The sequence below is a fragment of the Antedon bifida genome, chromosome 5 (genome assembly GCF_963402885.1).
Source record: "Antedon bifida chromosome 5, ecAntBifi1.1, whole genome shotgun sequence".
Lineage (NCBI taxonomy): Eukaryota > Metazoa > Echinodermata > Crinoidea > Comatulida > Antedonidae > Antedon > Antedon bifida.
The window spans coordinates 27,062,299-27,075,049 of NC_136230.1; the positions used below are offsets into that span (position 1 = coordinate 27,062,299).

The window sequence follows — 12,751 nt, forward strand, 5'->3', positions numbered from 1 at the left end:
AGCCGCATGCTCAAGTTAGTGTTTACCGACCAACCGACCGACCAAACGACCGACAAAGTGAGCTGTAGAGTCGCGTTGTCGAAAAGGCTTTAAAGAAACCTAGGCCTCCAGCGTGTGAGGGCCAGTCAGGGTTCCTAACCAAGGGTTACGCCACTGTTACACGTACGTTACGTATTTTCAGAACATTTCCCGTTCGTTCTTTTTTTCAAATTCCGTTGTTTTATTTCGAATCTTCCTTGCGTCACTAAGGTTGCGATCGCGGTCATTATTTTTAGAATTATGAAAAAATACCACAGTCGTCACTCGAAGCCAGTTATTTCCATGAGGGGGTGGGGATCATGTTTTCACAAAAGGGCAAACATGATCATTAGCTAGGCTAGGTAGGCCGATTTATTATACGCCTACTTCCACTTCTGACTTCTAGAAAAGGGCACTTGAGAAGAAAAGTGATTTGGTAATGTTAAAATGTGGTGCAAAAATAATCGTGTCTGTTGGCAGTATACACACTTTTCAGGCACAACTATTTAATTTTATTAATACGAATTATTATCTTCGTGGTCATAGATTAATACCCGTTTTACATAACTTTAAAAAAATCTAATCATCACAGAATATAAATTAGTCATAAATTCTAAAACATTAAAAAAACCTGCTTATACTTGGTTCCCACTAGAGACGCAACACAACGATGTAACGCAACTTAAGGGTTTCGACCAATCACAAGCGATGGATTTATTCGACTCTGTCGATTGTCATTGGTCAACTCGTTTGCGTTGCATCTACGTCCTTGCGTTGCGTCCTAGTGGGAACCAAGCTTAAGTATGCTGTTTGTTTTATATTTCTGTTTTTTTGTAATCCCTTGTTCCCACTACAGTAGAACGTAACACAGGGACGTAATCGCAACGCGAGCGAGTTGACCAATGACGACAGTTCAAATAATTGCTGACGATTGTTCACATTACTGGCGCTGTAATTATGTCCTTGCGTTGCGTCCTAGAGTTTTCTGAATTCATCTTTTTAAGAAATTGATTGTATTCCAACGTTACGTCATTATACGTTGCGTTGTAGTAGGATATTTTCTCGTGAAAACCAATCTTAAACAATGCACTTACGCCTACCCTTAAACACTAAAACATATATACAGGTGTATTAGGCCTATATAGATTTTTCAATTAGTGTGCGTTTGAGTTATTACACTTTCTTTTTCATCAAACGCTGTAGAATTGTGACGAAGACAAAGTCCAACAATTCAACCACAGTAATCAAACTCATTCCACATATTAAACCCATATTTCCACCAAGTTCGGCTGTAACGAAAAGCAAAAATCGAATGTCTTCTTAAGAAATGGCAAACACAATATTTAGTGCGCTTATATTGCAAATTGCATATTAAATATTATTAAAGTATTAAATAACTGTAATAATCAGCAATAATTTTTACATGTACTTGTGACAAGGATTATTTACTTACAAAGCAACTGTGTCACAGAGTATGACGGGACGAGTTCAACAACGGTCATGTCCAAATCGTCAAATGATATGCTAACTTGAAGAATGTTTTCCCTGAAAAACACACAATTAAATATCGTAGAACATTTCTAAGAGGCTAGGGCTATGTAAAAGCAGGATAAGTTCATTTGGTTATGCCAGGCCTTACCTTACGTATTCTTTTGTATATCCATAATCATTTTCAAATAATTGTATCATCGCTGGATCCGGCCATAAGGTGCTGGATGTACGCGGTTCATATGTCAGCTGATCACATGCTACTGGACAATCACATGATGCCTTTTTATCAGTAACAAAAAGATCTGAAGACAAATTATTTTTAGTTTAAAATCAAACTCAAAAGTAAATAAAGTACAAAATTACATAGACTGCCACCATGTGAGTTTAAAGTGGAGAAATATAATATATAAATAATGGAGAGAAAAAAAAATAACAAGAAATGCATTCTTGAAAATCGTAAATTTCTTTTCGGTATATTGATATTCATATTTGTTTGTTTAGAATTTGGTCAGTTTACGAACGATTTAAAACGAAGATACTTTATGTACTTTATTGTTATTAAATATCATATACCATCTAATTCGACATTAAACTTACTATAGGCAACATTACCACAGCCAATGAACTGTTGAACGGTACACACCGGGACATCACCTATAAAAGACGATATTTACTAACAAACTGATAGGAATTAGAAAAATTCAAATTGTTTATGTGTGATGGCAACCACTGTTCTACAGTTGCTAAATTTGCCTATCAATCCATTGTTTTTAACAAGTAATTTTTAACATATTTATTTACATATACAATTGTTTTCATTCTAAAGGGTAAAAGAGAGAAAGAAAAAAAATGAGGTTTCGTGTAGAAGTATGTATTTATAATCAGTCTATTTTTAATCCGTGTCTATTTATAATTGTTATTTTATATATTCACTCATAAGCCAGAACACAAGAGTGTGATTAAATAAATAAGTAAAAAAATATATATAAAACTAGAAACACCATGTTCAATAGAACATGAACCCATTCAGCCATTTTTTGTAATCATAACTGAAATTAGTAAAGAATTTTTTTTTTACAGTACTATGATTTTGTGTCAACATAACTCCTAATTTACTCTTTTGAGGGAAAAAGAAAAAATGGAAAAAAGGAAAGAAAAAAAAACTAAGTCAATATGACTAATTAAAAGTAAAAGTAAACTGTGTGATTTTACTCATCAAATTAAGTTTTAAAAGTTTGACTAACCCATCACATTATGTAGTTGACATCCACATTTTTCGATGACGTAATCATATCGGCACTCAAAAATACAAAGAGCTTTGGTATAGGTGCTTTTGTGTTGAAGCGCTTTCGCAGTACATTTTGATGAGTAAGGGTCTGGTAGAGACTTTTCCTAAGATACAAAGAAAATTCTTTTCCTCATAAGTTACATATTTAAACGTTGCTTCATCTCATACTTATACTTAAAGCATATTACTTACTTGGAGTCTCTTTAAAGCAACCTCTGTATGGAAACCAGGAGAAACTGAAAATCCAAACGACCTTACAAGAGGATGTTCATTCGAAGGATGTATAAACATCTGAAGAAAGAAAAGTCAGATTAGGTTGACATACTTATAATCAAATTCTTATTCATACACTTTTATGTGTAATATATGCGAGACAGATTACATACGTTTAGGCCTAGCTTTTCAAACTTAATGGGGATAAGGGAAGACCGAGGAAGAGTACATGGGAAGACAATGATAAAACGAATTGGCGTACCTTAATTCCTTTAATGCCTTTTTCATGACCCGTATTTTCTGTATCATTGATATTAATCTGCAAGAATAAAGAACTTGAGATGCCAGCATGCGTAACATTACGCGTCGTCTTAAACGTGTAACACACTCCAAAATCAATTAAAGTTGTTGTAAAGTTTTCTGGTCCACAATCTTCTAAACTCATCCATGTACACTTCGTAAGTAGATCCTCAATAGAGTGACTTGCTCTTAAGTAAAGCTCTGTAATGTTCCAATCGTTAATAGTAGAATAATTTGCCAATTCTCCACTGTAGTATGCGTGAATGAACTCGAATTCTTCGTCGGTCACCTGCGATTTACGTAACTGGTTGTAGTTGCAGAATGTAACGGCAGGAAACGCGATTTCGTCGTAGTGAGCAATAGATATCTTCGTTGCATATGGGTAAGACCTGTAGTTTTTAAGGGACGCTTGTAGTAAGGTGAAGAGTGAGACTAATGCTACAGCAACCAGAATACACCAAATAAACCTGTAATATAAAAATTATAAAAACACAATATATAAAACATATAAACACTATTTATGTAAATAATGCTATACACTTCTTTTTAAAATATCTCAGGTTTTGATACTGTATAGAAACAAACCGGAATTGAGATTTTGAAAATATTAAGTCTACCTCATTAGATTAATGCAAATTGTTGTTGTCTCCATTCAAATAGATTAAACGGCGTAATTAATATTACATTTCAACAAAATTAACGAATTAACGTTTGTTTATTGGTGACGCATGGAATAACAATCAATCCATCAATCCTTCCAATTTTAAAGCGCCATTCCAACGAATATTGCTCATAGAGCTGTCAATTTTCTGATATTATGTAAAAGCAGATTGTTCCAGAGCCTAGGCCCAGCAGTGTACTGAATGTCCGATCTCCACTCATACCAGCTATGTTTTCTCCTTGGAATTTGCAAGATAATTTGATTGCTAGATCTCAGTTCTCTTTTCCTCACTTATAACATTACAAATAAACATAGAGTGTAGTGATATAATAAAGAATATAAACCTATATTAGGTCTATTTGAAATACTTTCTAAACTACTACACGAATCTCCTTATAATAAAATATAATTATAGACTAGCATTGAATCGAACAGATGTGCTAATTACCAAGAGCGTCATTCGATGTCAATCCGATTATCTCCATTTTTTTTTTAGAAGGAAAACTTTTTTTGTCATAAAACATTATTGATTGATTTTATTTATTAAAGATATATTGTCCTCCAAAAACAAGAAAAATGAAGATTAATTAAAAAAGGTTATGCTTCCGTAGAAAAAAAAGAAAAATATAATGTTTTCACTTATAAAAAAACAAAAACCGAAAATCCATTGGCTGGTAGCCAATTTGACCATTTTTGCTTTAAATTACAGTTTTTAAATAAATTTGTTTAGATCCAATTTTTGGTCAAAGTGGATAACTATTATGTGACATTAAAATGGCATATTCAACCAAAAAAATTGTAAAAATTACTTTTCAGGGGGACATTACATCTTTAACCAAAGTTAACCAAAACAATACTACACATTCAAAACAATACAAGCAAATTCATTACAACTATAAGTTTCGATAACCAAGTTTAAAACACCCATAATTCCAGCAAACAAATTTATCTTGTCACGATACAGCAATAGACGCGATTATACATACTGGTCCCGATGGCGGAATTTAGCATTATGTAAAATGTATGTAAGTATTTAGGTCTACCGTATATTTCTAAAGATTTACAAATAAAAATTTTTTTTTTGCTGGTGGAACTAGTCGTAAAGCTTACGTTCGCCGGCGCAATAACAATTGTTATATAAATATGCCAAATGTATTTGAATTTCAAATTACTAAATAATCGTTTTCATGTTTTCCTTTTGTCGAATAAGATAAGCACTAGAATTGATAATGATCAATAAATGATAGGTACCACGGCTGTATCAATTGAAACCAAGTCCCCATCACGAATACAAATAGAAACGTCTTCAATGGTTACTTACCTTCTGGCAGCCCAGATTGATCGGTTTCCGACGTAACGTATTCCGTGAAGAGACGTCTCGCCCGCAAACGTACATACTTCATCCGTTAAGCTGGATTTTTCACCAAGTGTATCCGTTGTCTCTCGACTGCTAATCGTAGACATCGGATATACCTTTTCATTCATAATGTACACGTTTAAAAAATAGCTTGGTATAATATCTTAAATCAGTGATAGCCGTCAGATGACAAGCCTACTCTGCTGATTAACACACATCTAAACTATTGATTTCTCAATGTGGTCTCATGATTTCGACATGATGACGTATTATTAGATTCACTATACAATATAAGGTTTAATCTATATGCACGTTAAGGGAAAATGTCAGTAAATCGCGCGTAATTTCTAAATGCTTTCTTAAATAGTATTGAAAGTTGGTACATACTTTGGTGTTAATTTTAGCCCACTTAATGAAATCCAGTTTTCTAATTAAATCGAGTTAGATAATTAGTTATTTACAATTAACAACGAACTTAGGTTAAACCATTTGCTCAAATAGGGGGTTTCTGTGGTATACACAGTCTATGGTTGGTTGTTTATGCTGAAATATCCCCACATACAATAATACAAGTTACAGATACAATGCAACTTTTATATTGTAATTAAATAAAGGTTAAGGTAGACAGGTTTTTTTGCGCTTTTTAGGCATAAAAATGACTTTTGTTAATAATAAATAACACTTCTTCGGTTTCTATTCATAGAATATGAATACGTGGCTTTCACAAAACCAATTCATCAAACAATATAAAGTGAATAGTGTATTAAAGTGCTCTACACATTAGTTAACCTGTTTTGTTTTTCTTTTTTTTCTCTCAGTATTTTTGTTTTGTGTGTTGCTTTGTTTGTTTTTCTTTTATTTCAAACCTTCAAAGAATATAATTATTTTGTCTAAATACTATAAAATATAGAACTTTTGTATACTAACAAGGCCAACAGCCATTAAGTCGCGTGCTACAATGCATAGTGATACCGGACCGACAGACAGATCGACCGACATAGTGAACTATAGAGTCGCGTCCACGCGACTAAAAAGTTGTGCGCCGTCTGCATACCCATCAGACAAGAACCATGTACGTTCGAAACGTCCAAGGAAATGTTAGCAGATTTTCTCATCTTAACTGTTCATATATTCATTTATTATTGCCGCTGGGTGGTTTACAACAAATAGTGCTACTTGTGGGCATACCAATAAACACAAATTCAGGCGCGACGTATTCTAGCAGCAAACATTATAGACCTACACTCTATAACTAGCTGGGACGCGCAAGGTAAAAAAAGCATTCACCTGCAGCCAGCTCAGAAGTGCGTCTCATTTCTTCGATTTCCAACACAATTTCAGTCGCGACGATTATTCTAGTAAAAAACGCATTCACCAGCAAACAACGCAGAAACACATCTAATTTTTTGACAATCTTTTTTTTTTTATTTCTTCAGTTGGTAGAAGCGCGTCTCATTTCTTCGATTTCCAACACAATTCAGGCGCGACGATTATTCTAGCAGCAAACATTGTAGGACTACATTCTATAGCTGCTGGGACGTAAAAACAAAAACGCATTCACGAGCAAACAACGCAGAAACAAATCTAATTTGTTTACAATCTTTTTTTTTTATTTCTTGAGTTGGTACAAACACTAGCTGCTGTGACGTAACAAATACAATTTCACCTGCAAACAATGCTGAAACGCGTTTTATTTTCTTGAGTTGGTACAAATACTAGCTGCTGTGACGTAACAAATACAATTTAACCTGCAAACAATGCTGAAACGCGTTTTATTTTCTTGAATTGGTACAAATACTAGCTGCTAGGACGTAACAAATACAATATATAACTTGAAACTTAAACGCGTTTTATTTCTTGTGTAAATTACGAACCACGTAAGATCTAACTATAGCCAGTAATGGGTTTCCTTGACTTATTTTTGAAGAAATATTGAAATGTATATGTACTACAGTATACTTTTGTCCATATTATTGCACAAATACATTTTTGAATTAACAACCCTTCTTTTGTCGTAGTGTAAGCAGTTTATTTACATACAAGCAATTGCAATCAACATACAGTAATTCACTGATTGGGTATATTGCATATCGACTAGCTTTTTCCATTTACTTCGATTGTGTGCGTTTTGCTTGATCCAAGTTCTTTCTTTTTCATCAAATGCTGTAGAATTGTGACAATTAAAAAGTCCAGAAATTCAACAATAGTAATCAAACTCATTCCACATATTAAACCCATGTTTCCACCAAGTTCGGCTGTAAGTAATAACATGCATTTTCTTTATAAGAAAACACAATCAATACAATTAAATAAAGATAGGCCTATCGATTTATTAGTTTGCATACTGTATTCAATAGTGTTTGATTACAGTGTCCTATTCTACCTAAGTTAGGCTACTGTATTATTACCAATTTTATCAAATTGTATTATTATTGCCAATAACTGCATTTTGATACTTACAAAGCAACTGTGTCACAGAGTATGACGGCACAAGTTCAACAACAGTCATGTCCAAATCTTCAAATGATATGCTAACTTGAAGAATGTTTTCGCTGAAAAATACACAATATCACAGTATCCGCTCTGGGGAGGGTCTTTTCTAGTAACGTTATATTAGTTGCGCTCGACACGCCGTACATAAGAATAAAATGCGCCAGCCCTTCTTGCACTCAAAGACAAACGCCGTCTAAAGTCATTTAAATGCACCATCTCGTACACTTTTGGCCGTCTAAATTAGTCAAGTTAACATGTCTTTACGTTCCACGATTGATAAAGTTGTGTGTCGGCTTACTTACCTTACGTATTCTTTTGTATATCCATAATTATTTTCAAAGAATTGTATCATCGCTGGATCCGGCCATAAGGTGCTGGATGTACGGGGTTGATATGTCAGCTGATCACATGCTACTGGACAATCGCATGAAACATTTCTATCACTAACAAAACGATCTGAAGTAAAATTATTATTATTAAAATCAACAACATTTTTGTTTGTTATTAGGTCATTTTTATTTCTTTACCTTTTAACCAATGGACACTTATTGAACATTATATGCTGAAATAAAATTAAACTTACTAAAAGCAATAATGCCACAATTAACGAATTGTAGAACCGTACAATCTGGAGCATCACCTAAAACGAAAAAAAAAATAACAATGATATTTGAGTTTTATATCTGAGTTTTCTATGTGCCCCCTATGATATTTGGTAACTAGCCCAATCACTCAACTATCTTTAGTTGATTAAGTCTATGTTTTTCATAGCTGGCCTATTCATGATTTCATGTTCAAGAAGATGGGCTTATATTCAAGTCCAGTCAAAATAAACACAAAAACAGTAACTGTGAACTTAAAACATGCATTTATTATAACGTTTTACTAACCGATCGTATTAGTTAGTTTACATCCACATTTTGTGATGACGTAATCAATTCGGCACTCATCAATACAAATAGCTTTAGTGTAGGTGTTCCTGTATCGGAGCGCTTTTCCAGTACATTTTGATGAGTATGGGTCTGGTAGAGACTTAGTCTAGAATAAAACATCTTTTGTTAATGTGAAATAAAATAGCTATTGTTTAAATTCTATATTTGTATAAACTACCGGTAATTCGTAAAGCATAAAACTCTAGGCCTACTACTTACTCGGACTCCTTTTAAAGAAATCTCTGTATGAAAACCAGGGGAAACCGAGAATCCAAACGAATTTACAAGAGGTCGTTCATCCGAAGGATGTATCAACATCTGGAAGAACAAGTTTAAGGATTACGAAGTTTGTCATACTATGATGAAATGACGTTAATCTACAAGTACAAAGTAACAACAAGAAGCTAGATCATAACACTGATATCCTGTTAACAAGTGAATACACACCGATTCACCAGTACCAGCAACGAACCATGGCAATCAAGCCGTCTACAACGTATCTTATGCTGTTACCGTTATAAATTAGTCATGCATAACGAAGATTCACTAGCGCCATCACAATTATTGTTCTGAAGTTACACACATACATCGTAGGTTTAGACATTTGGTGATCAAAACGTTTTTGCAAGATATTTACCATACAGATAGATATGTGGTCAAGGACCACTCCATTCAATTTTGGAGGCAATCCGGACTATGGTTTCAATTCTGGACCACTTTTTAGTATTATTTTCAGACCAGCTATTGTTAAAACATAGGAGACAATTTTCAAAAGCCGGAGAGCAGTCTTAAAGTAACAAGTAAACTGAAATTGCATTTTCTCGAAAAAAAATTCTTGTCCATAAAATAAATTGTTGTACACGACATAATTGATAATATACATGGTTTTAGTGAAATTAGCCTAGTCACACGCAGCATTAAGATACAAAAATAATTTCCGGAGAAATCTTATGTAGGTGAATTTTACAGTAGGCGGAGGTATGCACTCTCCCGAAGTGCCGTTCTACTTCTAATTTGTACTCATTCGTTTTTTATAAAAACAATTTTGAAGAAAATTAATTTCACACTATTTTCAGGGAAGGACTAGGACCTATATATAGGCCTAGCTGAAAAAAGTGGAGACGATCAAGTTGAGAGAAGGAGCCGATGATAATAACAATGATAAACATCATTAGAGTATATAAGTAACGGTCCAACAATAATTAAAAGGATAATAAGAGAAAGAGGTAAATTACATAACATTACCTTGTGCTGAGCTTATCAACTTAGTGGTAAGTGGTGAAGGCAATTATATAAAATGAGCTGGCGTACCATACCTTAATTCCTTTAATCCCATGTACATGACCCGTATTTTCTTTATCATTGATATTAATCTGCAAGAATAGAGAACTTGAGACGCCAGCATGCGTAACATTACGCGTCGTCTTAAACGTGTAACACATCCCAAAATCAATAAAATTAGTTGTAAAGTTTTCTGGCCCACAATCCTCAGAACTCATCCACGTACATTTCGTAAGTAGATCATCAATAGAGTGACTTGCTCTTAAGGTAAGCTCTGTAAGGTTCCAATGGTTTATATTAGAATAATCAACAACATCTCCACTGTAGAATGCGTGAATAAACTTCAATTCTTCGTCGGAGACCTGTGATTTACGTAATTGGTTGTAGTTGCAGAATGTAACGGCAGGAAACTCGATTTCTTTGTAGTGAACAATGGATATCTTCGTTGCAACTGGGTAAGACCTGTAGTTTTTAACGGAATCTCTTAATATGTTGACGAGAAAGGCTATCGCTATGCAAACCAGGATGCACCAAATAAACCTGTAATAATAGTATAAATCATAATTATAAAAGCACAATACACGAAACATAATAAACTAGCGTCATAGGCATAACAATATGTACAACACTTTTAAAAGTAAACCCAAAGGCAATTACTGAAAAATGACAATGCTGTGGGTATCAGTGGCCGGATCTCAATGGAGATACAAATAATATAAGCACTGAAAAACGACAATGTTGTGGGTATCAGTGGCCGGATCTCAATGGAGATACAAATAATATAAGCACTGAAAAACGACAATGCTATGGGTATCAGTGGCCGGATCTCAATGGAGATACAAATAATATAAGCACTGAAAAACAACAATGCTATGGGTATCAGTGGCCGGATCTCAATGGAGATACAAATAATATAAGCACTGAAAAACAACAATGCTATGGGTATCAGTGGCCGGATCTCAATGGAGATAAAAATAATATAAGCACTGAAAAACAACAATGCTATGGGTATCAGTGGCTGGATCTCAATGGAGATCAAATAATATAAGCACTGAAAAACAACAATGCTATGGGTATCAGTGGCCGGATCTCAATGGAGATACAAATAATATAAGCACTGAAAAACAACAATGCTATGGGTATCAGTGGCCGGATCTCAATGGAGATACAAATAATATAAGCACTGAAAAACGACAATGCTATGGGTATCAGTGGCCGGATCTCAATGGAGATACAAATAATATAAGCACTGAAAAACAACAATGCTATGGGTATCAGTGGCCGGATCTCAATGGAGATACAAATAATATAAGCACTGAAAAACAACAATGCTATGGGTATCAGTGGCCGGATCTCAATGGAGATACAAATAATATAAGCACTGAAAAACGACAATGCTATGGGTATCAGTGGCCGGATCTCAATGGAGATACAAATAATATAAGCACTGAAAAACAACAATGCTATGGGTATCAGTGGCCGGATCTCAATGGAGATACAAATAATATAAGCACTGAAAAACAACAATGCTATGGGTATCAGTGGCCGGATCTCAATGGAGATACAAATAATATAAGCACTGAAAAACAACAATGCTATGGGTATCAGTGGCCGGATCTCAATGGAGATAAAAATAATATAAGCACTGAAAAACGACAATGCTGTGGGTATCAGTGGCTGGATCTCAATGGAGATACAAATAAAATAAGCACTGGGAAAATTACAATGCTGTGGGTATCAGTGGCTGGATCTCAATGGAGATACAAATAATATAAGCACTGAAAAACGACAATGCTGTGGGTATCAGTGGCTGGCTCTCAATGGAGATACAAAATAATATAAGCACTGAAAAACGACAATGCTTTGGGTATCAGTGGCTGGCTCTCAATGGAGATAGAAATAAACTAAGCAAAACGATAAAGTAAAACAGCCAGAAAAAAGTGCAGAGCAACACTAGCCCTCTATATATACATATCGAGGTTTGTGTATCTTCAATTCTTCCTTATTGGTTTTATAATTATTAAAGAATTTATATTTTGATCATCGAAAAAAATATTCAGTTTTTACTGAGAAAACAAGACACAGATTTTTCTGTCGAGTCTTTCTTTTGACAAACTGTGAAAAATAATAATAATAATAATAATAATATAATATCCTGGAAATGATGAATAGAGGAATTTACTTTATCCTTTAAATACACAGGTGTCTCAGACGCGAGAATAAAGATGATAAATTTAAAATACTAAATAACATTTAGTTAAATAGTCGCTGCATTGATGTTTTGATATTCAGTAATAAAACAAAGGCCTTCGAGGCCCTTACCACGAAGAAAAAATATAGAATCTTATTACATGGTTCGCACAATCGCGTAGGCCTACTTACCTTCTGGCAGCCCAGATTGATTTGCTTCCGACGTAACGTATTCCGTGAAGAGATGTCTCGCCAGCAAACGTACATACTTCATCCGTTAAGCTGGATTTTTTACGTTTTTTTCCACCATTGGAATCTGTTTTGCTAATCGTAAACATCGGATAGACTTTGCCGTTTTCATTCATAACGTAGGCGAATTATACGTTAGTGAATATTGCCTTGGTATTTTAAATCCGTAACAATCGAAAGACAAAACAACTCTGATGATTAAGGTGTTGAGCTCGTCAACATAAATGGTTGATTCGCAATTCTAATCAATCGATCTTTTAGACTAAAATCTCACGATT

The 12,751-nt window shown here is 34.2% G+C and overlaps 2 protein-coding genes across 2 annotated transcripts; both read right to left on the reverse strand.

The window, feature by feature from the left end:
* Positions 1 to 1,088: 1,088 nt before the first annotated feature.
* On the reverse strand, positions 1,089 to 5,456 carry LOC144843471 (acid-sensing ion channel 1-like). Its single transcript, XM_078700256.1, has 8 exons — positions 5,293 to 5,456; positions 3,273 to 3,777; positions 2,990 to 3,088; positions 2,754 to 2,901; positions 2,107 to 2,163; positions 1,658 to 1,811; positions 1,472 to 1,563; positions 1,089 to 1,307 (listed from the first exon to the last, which is right to left on the reverse strand). Exons 1-8 carry the CDS (start codon positions 5,454 to 5,456, stop codon positions 1,192 to 1,194), a joined length of 1,335 nt encoding a protein of 444 aa, XP_078556382.1. The 3' UTR covers positions 1,089 to 1,191.
* A 1,545-nt stretch (positions 5,457 to 7,001) lies between these two features.
* On the reverse strand, positions 7,002 to 12,661 carry LOC144842779 (acid-sensing ion channel 1B-like). Its single transcript, XM_078699310.1, has 8 exons — positions 12,417 to 12,661; positions 10,070 to 10,574; positions 8,973 to 9,071; positions 8,712 to 8,859; positions 8,405 to 8,461; positions 8,124 to 8,277; positions 7,789 to 7,880; positions 7,002 to 7,583 (listed from the first exon to the last, which is right to left on the reverse strand). Exons 1-8 carry the CDS (start codon positions 12,587 to 12,589, stop codon positions 7,423 to 7,425), a joined length of 1,389 nt encoding a protein of 462 aa, XP_078555436.1. The 5' UTR covers positions 12,590 to 12,661; the 3' UTR covers positions 7,002 to 7,422.
* Between the last annotated feature and the right edge of the window lie 90 nt (positions 12,662 to 12,751).